This window comes from Lathyrus oleraceus, chromosome 4, assembly GCF_024323335.1.
Source record: "Lathyrus oleraceus cultivar Zhongwan6 chromosome 4, CAAS_Psat_ZW6_1.0, whole genome shotgun sequence".
NCBI classification, from domain to species: Eukaryota; Viridiplantae; Streptophyta; class Magnoliopsida; order Fabales; family Fabaceae; genus Lathyrus; species Lathyrus oleraceus.
In genome coordinates this window covers 208,120,810-208,139,285 of record NC_066582.1, presented here as the reverse complement: position 1 = coordinate 208,139,285, position 18,476 = coordinate 208,120,810, and the positions used below count along the sequence as shown (strand labels likewise).

Genomic DNA, 18,476 nt, shown 5'->3' with positions numbered 1-18,476 from the left:
TGGAAAGTTGAATTGTCCTGGAGTTCCTAACCTTGATAATGTGCTGCTTGTTAAAGGATTGACTACAAACCTGATCAGCATCATTCAACTGTGCGATCAAGGTCTAAATGTGAACTTTACAAAAACTGAATGCTTGATTACTGATGCAAAAAATGAGGTGATCATGAGAGGAGTCAGGTCTAAGGACAACTTCTATATGTGGATTTCTCAAGAAACTAGCTATTCATCAATATGTGCTCTAGCTAAAGAAGAAGAAGTGAAACTATGGCATCAAAAACTGGGTCATCTGCATCTTAAAGGAATGAAGAGGATCATATTTGTTGAAGCTGTCAGAGGAATCCCAAAATTAAAGATTGAAGAAGGAAGAGTATGTGGTGAATGTCATATTGGAAAGCAGACAAAGATGTCACATCAGAAGATCAAACATGACACCACATATAGAGTGCTGGAACTTCTCCACATGGACTTGATGGGACCTATGCAGGTGGAAAGTCTTGGTGGGAAAAGGTATGCTTATGTTGTGCTGGACGACTTCTCCAGATATACTTGGGTGAATTTTAAAAGGGAAAAATATGATGTGTTTGATGTGTTCAAAGACCTTTGCCAAAGACTTCAAAGAGAAAGAGAAAGTCATGTTATAAGAATCAGAAGTGATCATGGGAAAGAATTTGAGAACAATAAATTTGTTGAGTTCTGTTCATCTGAAGGGATTGGTCATGAATTCTCTTCTCCCATTACCCATCAGCAAAATGGTGTGGTGGAAAGGAAAAATAGAACTCTCCAAGAATCTGCTAGAGTTATGATTCATGCTAAGAAGTTACCTTACCACTTCTGGGCCGAAGCTATGAACACGGCCTGCTATGTTCACAACAGAGTAACCTTGAGAAAAGGGACCTCAACCACTTTATATAAAGTCTGGAAGGGAAGAAGACCTACTGTCAAATACTTCCATGTGTTTGGTAGTAAATGCTATATCCTGGCTGATCGTGAACAAAGAAGGAAAATGGATCCCAAGAGTGATGAAGGAATATTTTTGGGTTACTCAACAAACAGTAGAGCCTTTAGAGTTTTTAATTCCAGAACAAAAGTTATGATGGAATCTATCAATGTTGTTGTTGATGATCAAGAGACTGGTGTCACAGACGATGTTGAAACATTTCTAAATGATGCCCCAGCTGAACTCCTGGACAAAAGTAGTGAAAGTGAGTCCACTTAAGCTGAACCTGAAGCTGATCAAGTAAATAAGGGACCCTCTATCAGAATTCAGAAGGATCATCCTAAAGATCTCATTATAGGAGACCCAAATAAATGGGTCACCACTAGATCAAGGGAAGTGATCTCACATGCCTGTTTTGTGTCCAAGATTGAGCCTAATAATGTTAAAGAAGCCTTAACTAATGAATTCTGGATCAATGCCATGCAGGAAGAGTTAGGCCAATTCAAGAGAAATGAAGTATGGGAATTAGTTCCAAGATCTGAAGGAATAAATGTTATTGGAACAAAGTGGGTTTACAAGAATAAATCTGATGAAAAAGGTGTGGTTACTAGAAATAAAGCAAGATTGGTAGCATAAGGATACACTCAAGTTGAAGGAGTTGACTTTGATGAAACATTTCCTCATGTAGCTCGCCTGGAGTCCATTAGATTATTGCTAGGAGTGGCATGTATTCTGAAGTTTAAACTGTTCCAAATGGATGTGAAAAGTGCCTTCTTAAATGGCTACTTGAATGAGGAAGTATATGTTGAACAACCAAAGGGATTCACAGGCCCAAATCTTCCAAAGCATGTGTATAAGTTGAAGAAAGCTCTCTATGGGTTGAAACAAACTCCTAGAGCTTGGTATGAGAGACTCATAGTGTTTCTCATTGACAATGGATACGGAAAGGGAGACATTTATAAGACTTTATTTGTCAAAGATGAAGGAGGAAAGCTCATGATGGCTCAGATCTATGTGGATGATATTGTGTTTGGTGGGATGTCAAGTAAGATGGTTCAACATTTTGTTGAGCAAATGCAGTCTGAATTTGAAATGAGCCTTGTTGGAGAGCTGGCCTATTTTCTTGGCCTTCAAGTCAAGCAGATGGAAGATTCTATCTTTCTATCTCAAAGTAAATATGCCAGGAATATTGTTAAGAAGCTTGGCATGGAGAATGCAAGCCACAAGAGGACACCTACTCCTACTCATCTGAAAGTGTCTAAAGATGAAAATGGTGTCAGTATGGATCAAAGTCTCTACAGAAGCATGATAGGGAGTCTGCTATATCTCATAGTAAGCAGACCTGACATTGCTTTTGCTGTAGGTGTAGGTGCTAGATATCAAGCTGAACCAAAGGTGAGCCATATAAACCAAGTGAAAAGGATCCTGAAATATGTCAATGGCACTAGTGACTATGGGATGCTATACACTCGTGGATCTGAATCTGTGTTGTCTGGATATTGTGATGCTGATTGGGCTGGAAGTGCTGATAATAGGAAAAGCACATCAGGAGGATGCTTCTTCTTGGGGAAAATTTAATATCATGGTTTAGTAAGAAGCAAAATTGTGTTTCTCTGTCTACTGCTGAAGCTGAATACATAGTAGCTGGAAGTAGTTGTTCTCAACTAGTGTGGATGAAACAAATGCTGACTGAATACAATGTCACGCAAGATGTCATGACATTATACTGTGATAACCTGACTGCTATAAACATCTCAAAGAATCCTATTCAGCATAGTAGGACAAAACATATTGATATTCGTCACCATTTTATTAGAAAACTCGTGGAGGATAAGATTGTAGCCTTAAAGCATGTTGCTACTGAGATGCAGTTAGCTGATATTTTTACAAGGGCCTTGGATGCAAATCAGTTTGAAGTCCTAAGAGGAAAATTAGGGATTTGCATTTATGAAGACTTGTAGAAATTAATATGGAGTGGAAAAAGTAAGCAAGTTAGTGTCTATGTGGCTAAAATAAAGCGCCCCCATTATGGTAAATCATCACCTAGTTTTGGAAATACCATCTATTACGTCTTCACACGCTACCCCTATAACCTTACTACCTACTCCAACTCTTCCATCTTCCTGCTCCTTCTTCACACACCTCTGCTAGGGCAACTGCACTTTTTCCATAAAAACTCCAAAATGTCACAACATCAAAATATTTCTGCTTCAAAAATTACTAAGTCTACTCAAAAGGTTAGCGCTCCTCCCATGGACATTCCCGATGATGAGATTCTAGATGTGGTTCCTCTCTCAGTTATTCCCTGCGAGGCCCTTGATTTGAACCATCCCATTGATGCCTCAGCTTCTGCATGCTCTGATCAAGGTAACTCCTCTTGTATTCCTTCTGGTTCAACTCCTACCACAAATTCTAAGGAAGATATACACCACACTGATCGTGTTATAAGAAACCTAGTCACTAGAATCCTTAATGAAGGACATTCTGTGAAGGGAGTTTCTACTCCCCTGTCTCAAATGCACCCCTCTCCTGAGGTTGAACAACATAGTGAGAAGGGTGACGATTCCTCCAGTTCTAAAAAGGACATGGTTGCTGAAGGGTTGTGCTCTCTAGGGCAAACTGTGTCTGATAAAGGAAAATATGTGGCAGCTAAAACTGCCAATGCTTCCCACTTCGAGAAGCATGATGATGCAAACGATGTGATTGACCTAGAGGATGATAGGTCTGATGATCAAGAGGATAACTTACTTTGTCACTTAAAGCCAAGCGTGGCTAAACGCATGAAGACTCGAAAAGGAAGATCTGTGGCTGAACTTATGTCAGCTAGAAAAGCTAAGAAGACTGTTGGTATTGGTCCCTCCAAATCTTGGAGCAAGGTTGAAGTAAAGAAGAGGAAGGTCAGAGAAGATTCTGAGTCTGAAGAGGATGTTGAAGAAGATGTCCCTGACATCTCGCCTGTGAAGAAAACCACTGCTAGGAAGTCTCCTGTTAAAGTTGTTGTTGTTCATTTGGATAACATCTCTTTCCATCTTGAGGATGGAGCTGCCAAGTGGAAATTTGTGATTCAAAGAAGGGTGGTTGTGGAAAGGGAGTTGGGAAAAGATGTTGCTGATGTCAAGGAGGTCAAGGACCTGATAAAGGCTGTTGGGTTGTTGAAGATTGTGGTTGGGTTCTCTCAATGTTATGAGGGTTTAGTTAAGGAATTCATTGTTGACATTCCTGAGGATATTGCTGATAAGAACAGCAAGGAATTTTGCAAGGTGTTTGTGAGGGGTAAGTGTATCACATTCTCTCCCACTATTATTAATAATTTTCTAGGAAGAAAAATTGAGGGTGCAGGTGAATTGGAAGCTACAGACAATAAGGTCTATAGAGAGATTACAACTAAGCAAGTGAAAGGTTGGCCTATTAAAAAGCATCTTCCTGTTGGGAAGTTGACTCTCAAGTATGCTATATTGCATAAAATAGGAGCTGCAAATTGGGTCCCTACCAACCATATTTCCACCATTGATAATACCCTTGGAAGGTTTATTTTTGCTTCTGGAACCAAAGTGAATTTTGACTATGGTAGATTTATGTTTGAATAAATCATCAAGCATGCATCTATTAATGCAGTTAAGCTGCCTATTGCCTTTCCCTCTATGATCTGTGGGATTATCCTGAATCAACATCCTGGTATTTTATGCTCTAATGACTTACCTAGTAGAAGAAAACCTGCTCTGTTTGTGCACTATAAATTGTTTGAAGGCAGTCATGTCGAGGATATTGTCATGACATCTGCCATGAAAAAGCCAACCTCAAAAGTTGGAATAATTGTTGAGCTTAAGGAGACTTGCAAAGAGCTGGGTGAAGGGATAAGGGTAGCAACAGCTAGGAAACAATCGTTGGAAGCCTTAATTGCAAGCTTGGAGCAGGCTGAAGGTGAAAATATTGAACATGCTAAGGAAGTTGAAGCCCACACCTCCAGTGAGAGGTCTGCAGACAATGATGAGACAAGTGGCAATTATGTTTCTGGTGCTGCTGAAGCTGCAAGCTCAAGCTCTACTGATTAGCTCCTTTGACTTTGGTCTCTATTGATGTGATGGTTTTCTTTGATGGATTTCCTTTTTTTTGGTATTACTTTGTTGATCTGTTTCTCAGTCTGCTTACAGCTGATTATGTACTTGGTTTTGTAACCCTTTAACTTTTGACATTTCTGTTAATGACTAAATAGACATTTATTTTGTCTTTTTTGTCTAAAAAGGGAGAGAAGTAGCTATAGCTAGATGATGTTTGACTGATACAAAGAGGGAGAATTGTCTGGTGTGTAGTTGTGTGGCACAGGGGGAGAACTCTCTGTGTTATGTATGTGTGAAGCAGGTTGTTGCTTGGTGTGGACTAGCTGAAGGGGCAGGTGGTGTGTTCTGAGCACAAGCGCATGTATGTTTACTAGTTGCTATTTTTGCTAGTAATGTGTGTATGTTTACTTCTGCTGCTGAACTGATACTTTGATTGATTTCTTGTGAACGTATGATCTGATGTATGTTTTAGCCAAAATTTGCCAAAGGGGGAGTTTGTTGGTTCTATGTGTTGGCATCAATTTTGGTAAAACTTAGTGTTATCACAAGATGTCACGCGTGTTGTCTTGACATGTGATATCAGCTTCCTGCAGGTTGTTTAAATATGGTTGTGCAGGAGTTAGCCAAGATGTCAGACCCTATGTTAAGACATGTGCATACAAAACATTCAGTCTGAACGTTATGTGTTTTGTTGTGGCGCTTTTCATGCAAATCTTTATGTGCTTATGTGGAGATTGCATGCGTTATTCAAGGAGTAATTCTATTTAAAACCAGAATGTTCTATTTTCCAAAAAGGAATGATTAGTTGTTGTTTCTTAGGAGATACGCAATTAAAATCGAATTAGGGTTTCATGCTGCCCAGGCCCATTCAAAAAGTTTCTATTTAAAGTCCATGTAAAACCTCTTTTATACACACAAGATGCGAACGATGAAGTGAGAGAGTTTTAGGGTTTTAGTCTTGTGTGAACGTGTGAATTGTGAGCCATTCATTCATCTTGTTGATGTATGAATTGGACTGAGTTTTGTGTTATAATTTGTCCACTCTAAGTTTTGAAGTACGAGTGTATTTGTTTACTTGATTGAAGCTTTTAAGCAAGATCAAGTATGTGTCCTTGAAGTGTATCTTCTTTCTTTTTGTATTTGTTCTAATATCACTACTGTGATTGAGGGGGAGTGAGTAGGGTCTCATATCTAAGAGTTCTTAGATAGAAGTCACACGGGTAGAGATTAGGTGAAAAGACTATAACTTGAAGTTGTTTACTGAGAGTCTTTGAATTAATTCTATTTAGTGGATTTCCTTCCTGGCTTGGTAGCCCCTAGACGTAGGTGAGTTTGCACCGAACTGGGTTAACAATTTCTTGTGTCGCTTATTCAACTGTTTCTCTATTTTTATCCTGTTTATATTTCACTTGTTGTTCAGATATTAGTGTCGTGACATTACCTTCGACATCTCATATCTGATACCAGAATTTCATAATGCATAAAGAGATCGAAGTCTATGTTGATGATATGATTGCTAAATCCAGTAATGAAGAAGAGCATGTTGAGCATTTGTTGAAGCTATTCCAGCGTTTGAGGAAGTACAAACTCCGCTTGAATCCCAATAAGTGTTCATTTGGTGTTCGCTCTAGTAAGTTGTTGGGATTTATTGTTAGCGAGAAAGGTATTGAAGTTGATCCTGCCAAGGTCAAAGCAATACAAGAGATGCCCGCGCCCAAAACTGAGAAGCAAGTCAGAGGTTTTCTCGGCCGCTTGAATTATATCTCCAGATTCATTTTGCATATGACTTCCACATGTGCGCCTATATTCAAGATTCTTCAGAAAGATCAGTCTTGTGATTGGACCGAAGATGGCCAGAAAGCTTTTGAAAGTATTAAAGAGAATTTGCTTGAGCCTCTGATTCTGTCTCCGCCTATTGAAGGAAGACCATTGATCATGTATTTGATTGTGCTTGATGAGAGTATGGGTTGTGTTCTTGGTCAGCAAGACGAAACTGGAAAGAAAGAATATGTTATTTACTACCTGAGTAAGAAATTCACTGACTGTGAGACTCGGTATTTTATGCTAGAAAAGACTTGTTGCGCATTAGCTTGGGCTTCTAAGCGTCTTCATCAATATATGTTGAATTATATCACTTGGTTGATATCCAAAATGGATCCAATCAAGTATATTTTTGAGAAGCCTGATTTAATTGGGAGGATTGCTCGTTGGTAGATGTTGTTATCAAAGTGTGATATTGAATACCAATCTCAGAAAGCGATCAAAGGTAGTGTCTTGGCTAACCATTTGGCTCACCAACCTATGAAGATTATCAGTCAGTACAGTATGATTTCCCTGATGAAGAGATCTTGTACTTGAAAATCAAGGATTGTGATGAACCATTGCTTGAAGAGGGGTCAGAGCCTGGTTCCCGTTGGGGCATGGTATTTGATGGAACTGTTAATCAGTATGGTAATGGCATTGGGGCAGTGATTATTACTCCTCAAGGAACGCATTTTCCGTTTATAGCTAGATTGACTTTAAAGTGTACAAATAATATGGCTGAGTATGAAGCTTTCATTATGGGGCTTGAAGAGGCCATTGATCTCTGAATCAAATACATGGACGTCTATGGAGATTTAGCTTTGGTTGTAAACCAGATCAAAGGTGAATGGGAGACGAATCAACCCGGTTTGATACCATATAGAGATTATGCGAGGAGGATTTCAACTTTCTTTATAAAGGTTGAGTTTCATTATATCCCTCGAGATGAAAACCGGATGGCATATTTGCAACGTTGGCTTCAATGATTGTGGTGTAATTCTGGAATGAAGTTCCCAATTTGACCATGATGCGTCTTAATAGGCCGGCTCATGTGTTTGTTGTTGAAGAGATCAAAGATGAGAAGCCATGGTATTTTGATATCAAGTGTTTTCTCCAAATTCATATTTACCCACCTAGGGCATCTCTGAAAGATAAGAAGACTTTGAGAAGATTAGCCGGCAACTTCTACCTGAATGGTGATGTGCTATACAAAAGAAACTTCAATATGGTTCTGCTCAGATGCGTAGATAGACACGAAGTAGACATTCCAATGGACATGTTATGACAAAAAAGATGTTGAGAATAGGCTACTATTGGCTGACAATGGAATCTGACTGTTGCAAGTTTATGAAGAAATGCCACAAGTGTCAAATATATGCAGATAAGATTCATATTCCGCCGACATTGTTAAATGTCATTTCCTCCCCATGGCTCTTCTCCATGTGGGGAATTGATAAGATTGGCATGATTGAACCTAAAGCTTCGAACGTGCATTGTTTCATTTTTATAGTTATTGACTACTTCATAAAGTGGGTTGAAGCAGCATCGTATGTGAATGTAACCAAGCAAGTTGTTGTGAGGTTTATCAAAAATCATATTATATGCCGGTATGGTGTTCCAAGTAAGATCATTACTGATAATGGATCTAACTTGAACAATAATATGGTGGAAGCTCTTTGCAAAGACTTCAAGATTGCACACCATAATTCTTCTCCCTACAGATCTAAGATGAATGGGGTTGTTGAAGCTGCAAACAAGAACATTAAGAAGATCATTCAGAAGATGGTTGTGACGTACAAGGATTGGCATGAGATGCTCCTGTTTGCTTTGCATGGGTATCGTACATCCGTCTGCACTTCAACAGGGGCAACCCCTTTCACACTTGTTTATGGCATGGAAGATATGCTCCCGGTAGAGGTTGAGATCCCATCATTGTGTGTCTTGATGGAAGCAAAGATGACCGAGGTTGAATAGTGTCAGATCAAGTAAGACCAATTGAATTTGATTGAAGAGAAGAGATTGACTGCCATGTGTCATGGTCAGTTATATTAGCAGAGAATGAAGAAAGCTTTTGATAAGAAGGTCAGACCTCGTGTGTTCAGAGAAGGTGACCTTGTGCTCAAGAAGATTCTATCTTTCAAACCAGATTCTAGGGGAAAGTGGACTCCTAATTATGAAGGCCCATATGTTGTTAACAGAGCCTTTTCAGGCAGTGCTTTGATTCTTACAACTATGGATGGTGAAGAGTTCACACGTACTATGAATGCCGATGCAGTCAAGAAATACTTCGCCTAAAAAAGAAAAGAACAACTCGCTAAGTTGAAAACTCGAAAGGGCGGCTTAGGCAAAAATGAGTGTCTCGGTGGATTGAAAACCCGAAAGGGCGATCCAAGCAAAAGTTATAGACATAAAATAGAAAAGTTATCCCGATTAATTGAGTACCCCGCCTTGGGGAAATTTATGCAAAAATTAGGAATTATGGCAAGTAACTGCAAGTTGTTGATCTCCAACCTTGAAGACTTTCTTGAGCATAATGTTTTGTTCTGATTCATCTTCAACCAAAGCCAAGAGCACAGTGGATATTGAAGGCGGTATAAGGATTAGTGATCATTGTATTCAATGTAGCGCTTTTCCATGTAAATTACCATTTTCAACTTTTGTAAAGATCTATGGAGTCTTGTCATTTACAGACTACCATCCTATTAAATAAAGTTGAGCCTTTATCCAATTGTTTCTACTCTTATTTATTCATCTAGTTAGAATTAAATTTTATTGTGATCATTTTGAAGTTAAAGTTGTGAAACCAAAATCATGTTTTCTTAAATAATAAAAGAAATTACTTTTATAAGAGCAATCGATTTCATTTAAGGAAATCTACAGCGGTCCGAGGACAGGTAAGCCCTAAAATGTGAAGCATTGTTGGTTTTCTCCAAGCAGTTGGTGTGATCTCTGTTTCTTCCCCGGCAGCTTTTCAGCTTCCAGACGAGTTTTGATGGTTCCCTTAGCTGAGTTCGTAATTGCCGCCCTTGAGTTGTAGGTGCATTATTGCAGCAGGTTTCATAAATTCAGCAAACTTTGTTTCCCCTCAAGTCGCCAGCAGAGTCAACTATGACCCCTGTTATCCTTGATTATTTAGCAGTATTTTCAATCCTCTGCAAGGTTGTCGCCCATTTGATATGGTGTTGACCTAAAATTCCCCGCAGAGTTGATAGTGCAGGTTTTCAGCAAACCTTTTCCTTCTCCCCAACTAGGGTTGAGCCTTTGAGATAGATGATTCATGTTCGTCCTTTGGAGGAAGTGCAAATTCAACTTTGATGTTTGGAGGAAGTGCAAATTCAACTTACAAATGCATGTGCCAAGAGGAAACATTATAGGTGATTTTGGGCCAATACCATTCAACAAGTGATTTTCCTCAACTTCTAAAATGCATAATTCCTTCATGCCAAATCCAAATGAGGTTAAATTTGTGACCAAATTGAAGGGATTTGAAATAGCTACAACTTTGATGAGGGAACTTTTCTCATTTGAAACCCATAGAAAAAGTTATTCAAGGTGGAAGAAGTGGACATATGGCTTGGTACTTATAAATGTTTTTGATATGTTTGATTTTGCAAACTTCCACCTTAAAATCCATCATGATCCAAGCTTCAAATAAAAAAGTGTTCAAAATGAAAGTTGTTCCAATTGATCTAACCTTTCCAAAAAGTCCAAAATCATCTCATTTAGACAAAGTATGAATGACTTGCACATGGCTTAAAGTGGAAGGACCATTTGGATAATTTGAAGTTCCATTTTTCATACACGAGTGTGTGGCTTGTCAACATGATTTCAGCATTGCTTACACATAATTTTGGACCTAAATGCAACATTTGACGAGCCTATCACACGCCCATGCAAGCATGCAAGTGAGATTTTCAAATTTGGCCAAAAATGGAAGTGTGCAATTCTCAATCTCCTTGGCTATAAATAGAAGCTATCTTGCTCAGAATTGAAGGCCCTGGCGCGCATGCTTTGAATCAGCAACTCTAAACCCTCACCATTAAAGGATAAGCTTAAAGATTTTCTTTGAAAATTGAATTTGAATCTCCTAATATTTTTGAGATTGAAACTCCAAGAGTCCATCCATTTCCTTGATCCATTTCCATTCCATCAAACATCTGAAGCAAGGCCAAGCAAAATTGAGAGCAAGATCGTGCCAATCTGAAGCTGCAGTGAAGGTGATTTTTAGAATTTTTCATCTCCTCGATTCTCACTCAATTATCCATTATTCTTGTTAATTTTTGGTTGTTTGAAGTCCTACCAATGTAGGCAACAATATTGAGTTGCTTTGAGAACAAATCGAAGCAACTCAAATCATGATCCTCAAAATTGAACTCCATGTATCTTTCTATATACTTGGAGTTAGACAAAATTGAGGCCAGATTCGAGCTCCTGAGCATTTTTTCTTAAAATTCATGTCCTCCTTTTTCATTTTGGTGATGGTTGAAGGTGGACCAGTCTGGTGAGGTCTATCAGAGAAGAAGACCGGAGCTCTGGCTCCGGCGATATGTTGGTGTGTCTCTGAACCACATGATCCATTCATTTTATTTTAATCTTAGGCGTTGGTTTTGATTACCACATGTGCGTCGCTGTTGACTCAGGACCACATGGAACGTGCGCTAGAGACCATCTGATCTACCACCTCAATTAATGAGGGAGATCAGATGGTCCACGTATTTTTGTAATTTCTGATTTTCATTTTAATTGCTTTAATTTTATTAATTCATATTAATTTTAATATTGATCCAAAAAATATGGGAATTTCACCCAAAAAATTCAAATATTTTTCTCTTTCATTTTCTGAATTAAAATTATTTTTTGGATCAATATTAATATTTTTTATGATTTAATTGTTTTTGTGCATATTTTTAATTGTTTAAAAATACTTTTGCATCTCCAAAAATAATGAATTTTTTTCTACAAGGTCCTTTGGCCTTGTTTGACCTATGATAAATCTCTTGGCCATTTATTTGGTGTTTTGAAGAGGTTTTAGGTTTTTGATCAAACATAATTTAATTTAATGCATTTTTTAATTGATGTTTAATTGTTTAATTGTGAATAAATTGTGTTGAGCTATTTTTATTGACTTTTGAAGTTTGACTAATGTGTTTGGGCCTTGGTCAAGGTTGATTTGACTTTGTTGGATTAAAATCATTGGATTTAGGGGATTGATGGAATGTACATTCCATCTTCCAAAATGAATGAATGATTTTAATTTGATAAAATCCTTCCCTTATCCAATTTGTGTTTGTCTCATTTCCCTTCCCTCTTCATCTTTAATCCCCTTCTATCCTATTCATTCCATTGACCTGTGATATCTCTATATCCTAAGGCTAATTGGTTGATAAACCAATACAAGTATGGATGAGATTAGGTCCACCCTTTTGCCATTTTCTTTTAAGTGTGGTATGTTTTAGGAGTATGGTTCATTATACCATATCTCTAACATCATTAACACTAAAATTTCTATTGCCTGACCTCAGATAGTTGTGACTTCTACATAAGTCCAATTACGATTGCTTAACATAGCACTAAATTTTGACCCAAAAAACATAGCATTCTAGTAAGTGAGATTGTAAGTCTCCCGCCTTTCATGGTATTATGTGGAAACTTGGTCTTTTTTCCTTCCTTTGGAAGATGTCTTGGTTCAAGGATCCATGCTTGTGAATAGAGGGTTGAGTGTTCTCCAAAGAATGACTTAAACAATTGAAAAGCAAAACCAATACTAACACCTAATCAACTAACATTTGACTAACATTTAATTTCAAGTCATTTACCTTATGCACTTTAAATTCAAACCAGTTATTATTTGTCATTATACATATCATTTAACTTGTTTATTTTAATGCCATTTTTACTTCGCTCACTTGAGCCATATGTTGTTAACATATTGTGATTGTATATACTTGTCTTGTACCTTGTTTGTGTTTGTGGTCTTAGGACCTTAATGTGCATAATAACAACAAAAACCCTTAAAAAAATGTTTGTGTGGACTGTTGGATTTGATCTGAGACTTGGAATTAGAATTAGACAGCACTCCTTATGCCAAAGGACTTGGCCAATGCCAACTTTTCTGAAGCCAAACCATAGTGAATTGAACTTTCATATGATGCAAGTATTGAGATCCCTTTTGAGTTCATCTGCTACATGGTCTTGATGCAAATGTTACTTTGAACCTGTGTCTAATGCCTTATTCTGAGCCACTCAAGGAGTATGTCATCTGATACATGGGGAAAATAATAAAGAAGATTATGGAGTTGCTAGCTTGGATGTGGATATATTTATTTGATGTCTTGCTCTTCATCTTACTTGCTTATTGATATTGATTGACTTTAAAGTCCAAAGGATAAGTGAGTTTCTATATGCCATTCTTGTCTATTGGATTGCATCCCACCGGTCAGATCTTTTCAACTCTTAACTTTTAAATTCTTGCTTAGGATTAGTCTCTCCATCTCCTCCCATTTCTTAAATTTCAAATCTCCCCCCCTTTCAAAATCTTCTTTGCTTGTGATTTTTAAACTTAGACTCTTTATTGCAAATTAGAAAATTTGGCCTTATGCCATTGCGTTTTTAACTTCTCTTTCTTAATCAAACTTGTAAATGAACTTAACCATACTTGACTTAAAATTTCAAAAGACAAAAAGAACTAACACTCATTCAAACTCTTTTAGGCCTTTTGTGCCTCTTTCAAACTTAAATTTTTGTTAAAAACAATTCACTCACTTTAAAATTGATACCACGAACTACGAGGTTTTGATCCCTCATTTTTATGTTGGTACGTAGGCACAAGTCCGGAGGTCTTATCAAACACAGAAATATAAATTTATGAATTCTTTTCTTGCAACACCCCTTTTTCTACCCCAAAATACTTAACATATAATCAGAGTAAATAAGCACGCATATAACAAAAGGGCGTTACATCGACGTTTTCAAAAACTAAAAGATTTCAAAAACCAAACCTCATTCATCATCAATATACAATACACCTGGTCATTTCAAATAACACATTTCACTTATCATGAATATTCAAGAATATGCGTTTGCAGCGGAAAATAATGAATACTCATGCATTTCATCAAATGATCCATGTCCCATACCATGATCATCTCTCAATAATCTCTTCAAAATAAACTGAAACCATAATCAGAATATTTGGCACTATGGCCTCTCAACAGCAATTACAAATAAGCATGTTCGCAAGTAATAACATAATACTTATCCAAATAGGATACGAGTTCAATACTACTAATCTACCCAGTGTTACATGACCAGAGCATTGACTCATTACCTAGTCTTCAAACTAAAATACGGGAACTCTCCAGCTAATCTCGAGCGAGCTACCGTCCACTTACTTCGGCACTACTACTCCTGAGTATCTGCGTGATACCCATGTAAAGGTAGCATTCAAACAGAAAGGGTGAGAATTCAAATCATTATGAAGAAGTATAATCAAGCACAATGATTAAATCAACAATTAAAGGAATTCATCACACTTCATATAACCATGTAAATAATATCCACCAACATCTATTTCACATGTTTCAAACATCCATCAAACTCAAGGAGTACAATATTAGAATCCAATATTATATTCTCAAATATACACATAACTACAATTATCACATAATCACATATGTTGTCAAGTTATGTACCCAAACATCATCAAATTCAATTACCATATCTCATACACACCTCACAATCACAATAATGCATACACTCAATTATCACATAACTCTAATGTGACTCAATGCAAGACATGTGACTCTATGCATGTGGTACCATAATGTGAACCCAATGTTTCACCGCTTTCCGATTCAATATCTAGAATCCAAGCCACCACGTCTATTTCCAATTAAGGATCAACGTCTGCTACGCCTATTTCCAATTAAGGATCAACGTTATATGGACCCAACGTTCCACCGCTTTCCGATTCAACATCTAGAATCCAAGCCACCACGTCTATTTCCAATTAAGGATCAACGTCTGCTACGCCTATTTCCAATTAAGGACCAACGTCTATCTACCACGCCTATTTCCAATTAAGGATCAACGTGTGCTACCATGTGAACCCACAATTTCACCGCTCCCACTATGAAGCCGACCATACATGCCATGAATGAATGTACAAATACCAATACATATGCAATTAAGATCATCTCTACCATCTTAACATTCCACATATCACCATAATTCAACTCTATGAATTATCCACCAATGGTACACATACACATTCATAACAATATATCATTCACAATCCACCAATGGTACATATACATATTCATAACAATATATCATTCACAATCCACCAATGGTACATAAACATATTCATAACAATATATCATTCACAATCCACCCATGGTACATATATACATTCATAACAATATATCATTCACAATCCACCAATGGTACATATACACATTCATAACAATGTATCATTCACAATCCACCAATGGTACATATACACATTCATAACAATATATCATTCACAATCCACCAATGGTACATATACACATTCATAACAAATACACCATTCACATAATATCTATTAGAGTCACTTTTCTAATGCTGTAAACCCCAACCCAAAATGATTCACGAGTTGAAAGTTATGAATAAAACTGTGCACGAAGGCGTTACTAAAAAGTTGTTGTTTTCTAAATTTTCCAACATAATTTTCATCTTCTTCAACCCCAAAAACGTCCATGAAATAATCTCCAAAATTATTTTATTCCTGAAACAAAGTTATAGCCTTCTGTTTTAGCTATCCAATTCTTCAAATGGCACTCAATTTGGACTTACGGGTCAAAAGTTATGACCAAAACGATTTCGACAATAAAACATAAAAAAGGGCCGCGATTGTGACGGACAGCATGCAAAATTTTCTGCGATTTTCATCGTTGGAGGACTTCCGGACCTCCGATTTCGATTCCGTAAAAAGCCAAACATTTAGAAAATTATAACTCACACAATACTCCAAATATATAATGTTAATTTACAGTTTTAACACAATCAATCACCACAATCAAGCATAATCATCACACTTAACAATTTCAAACAACCATACAAAATTGGGGAATTTTAACCTAACATACATCTACCCATTGACCCGATCATACTAACCCATAATAATAAGGATTCCCCCCTTACCTCTTCAATTTTCTGGAAACCCTAGCCCTTCTCTTTACTTTTCCTCTCTTCTTTCTCTATTGCCTTCAAATGATTAAATGAATCCTAATTCTCACTCTCCTCCCCTCTTATATACTAGTATTCTATTTGGGCTTAAAGCATGATACTTCTAATTTAACTAATAGGCCCAATAAGACCTAATATTTAAATATCTCTAATTAGTTCAATTAAATTAAACTAATCCCACATACACACTAAGTTAATTAATACAATTATTTAATTATATCTCATATCAACTAAATAATTAATTAACACACCAAAATTAATTAATATAATCAATTATTATACTACCTAACAACCAATTAATTAATTAACACTCCACATAATTAAAATAAAATATAATAATAATAGTATAATAAATAAATACTAAAATTGGGTTGTTACATTTCTCATCTCCCCACTCTATTTATTGCAAACATCTTTTATGCCAAAACACATACACACATAAAAAAAGGCTCCCTATGAGTACCTAGGACACTTTGGGTGCTAACACCTTCTCTTTGTATAACCAACCCCCTTACTTGTAATCTCTGGCATTTTATTAGTTTTGATGTGAAAATTCTTATCTTTGGGTTTTGTTCGTACTTTTCCCTTTTCCTTTAGAAATAATAAAAGTGCAGTGGCGACTCTGGTTTTATTGACGTTAAGTTTATCCATAGCTTAATGGTCATGAATTTACCGCTACAACTCCTACCTTGCACCACAAAATGAAATTTGTTATTGATGATAAGTTGGTGATTGTGTCTGGTGAAGAAGATCTAATGGTAAGCCACCTCTCTTCGTTCAATTACATTGAGGATGATGAGGATGCTTTGGTAATTTATTTACAAGCTCTTGAAATAGCCAACGATGTCCTTATGGAAGTCAAAGAACCAAAAGGGAAGGGTATTTCATCTTTTGCAACATGGAAGAAAGCAAGATAAACCATTGAGGAAGGAAGTCCCGAAGGTTGGGGAGATATTATTGATGTCAAACTAAAGTTGTACCATTATGGGTTGGGTTACAAACCAACTAATGCTAAGAAGGGAGCATCAACCTCCATCAAAGGACGTCCGAAGACTATCCAAGAAGTGTTTGTCAACACTAGATATCAAGTCAATGTTATTGATGAAGATCTTGAAGATGAATATTCGAGCAACCTGGTGTACCAGTGTTATAGCGGTAAATTCATGACCATCAAGCTATGGATAAGCTAGACGTCAATAAAACCAGAGTCGCCACCGCGCTTTTATTGTTTCCAAGGGACAAGGGAAAAGTACGAACAAAACCCAAAAGATAAGAAGTATTCAAATCAAAACTAATAAAATGCCAGAGATTACAGGTAAGGGGGTTGGTTACACAGAGGGAAGGTGTTAGCACCCAAAGTGTCCTAGGTACTCCTAGGGAGCCCTTTTTGTGTGTACATGTGTTTTGGTATAAAATATGTTTGCAATACATAGAATGGGGGATGAGAAAAGAATTCATTAATTATATTTTTGTGTTTGACAAGACCTTCAGACTTGTGCCTACGTACCAACATAAAATGAGGGATCAAAACCTGATAGTTCGTGGTAATAATTTCAAAGTGGATGCATTGCTTTTAACAAAAGTTTAAGTTTAACAAAGGCACAAAAGACCTAAAAAGGGTTGAATGAGTATTAGTTATTTTTGGCTTTTTAAAATTTTTAGTCAATTATAGTTATGTTCATTTACAAATTTGATTAAGAAAAGAGTTTGAAAATGCAATGGCATAAGGCCAAAGTTTCTAATTTGCAATATAGTCAAAATTTATAAATCACAAACAAAGAAGATTTTTAAAAGGAGGGAGGGATTTTTGAAATTAAATAAGTGGGGAAGAGATGAAGAGACTAATCCTAAGCACAAATTTAAAAGTTGAGAGTTGAAAAGATCTGACCAATGGGCTGCAATCCAATAGACAAGAATGTCATATAGAAACCCAAATTTCCCTTGGACTTTAGAATCAAGCAACATCAATACACATATAGCAAGATGAAGAAGGCATCAAATAAAGATAGCCACATCCAAGCTTAGCAACTCCATGATCTTCTTAAAAATTTCCCATGTATCAGATGGCTTCAAAGATGGCATAAGACACAGGTTCAAAATGATAGCTTCAATATGATCATGTTACAGATGAACTCAAATGGAACTTCAACATTGTATCAGATGAATGTTCACTTCACAAGCACTTGATCTCATGAAAGTTGGCATTGTCCAAGTCCTTTGCATAGGGAGTGTTGCCTAGATTCTAAATCCAATAGTCTCAGATCAAACCAACAGTCCACACAAAATGTTTTTTAAGGTTTTTGTTCTTATTAAGTACATTAAAGTCAAAAGACCATACAAACAACCAAGTATATACAAACACAATATCACAAAATATGGCCCAAGTGGGCAAAGTGAAAATGGCATTAAAGTAAACAAATTGAATGGTATGAATAATGGCAAATGAATAA

General features: G+C 36.8%; 1 protein-coding gene across 1 annotated transcript; it reads left to right on the top strand.

Annotated features, from left to right (window-relative positions):
* Positions 1-3,120: 3,120 nt before the first annotated feature.
* Positions 3,121-4,989, top strand: LOC127136696 (uncharacterized). The gene is made up of 4 exons (XM_051063229.1): positions 3,121-3,813; positions 3,988-4,210; positions 4,256-4,488; positions 4,729-4,989. Exons 1-4 carry the CDS (start codon positions 3,121-3,123, stop codon positions 4,987-4,989), a joined length of 1,410 nt encoding a protein of 469 aa, XP_050919186.1.
* Positions 4,990-18,476: the final 13,487 nt, after the last annotated feature.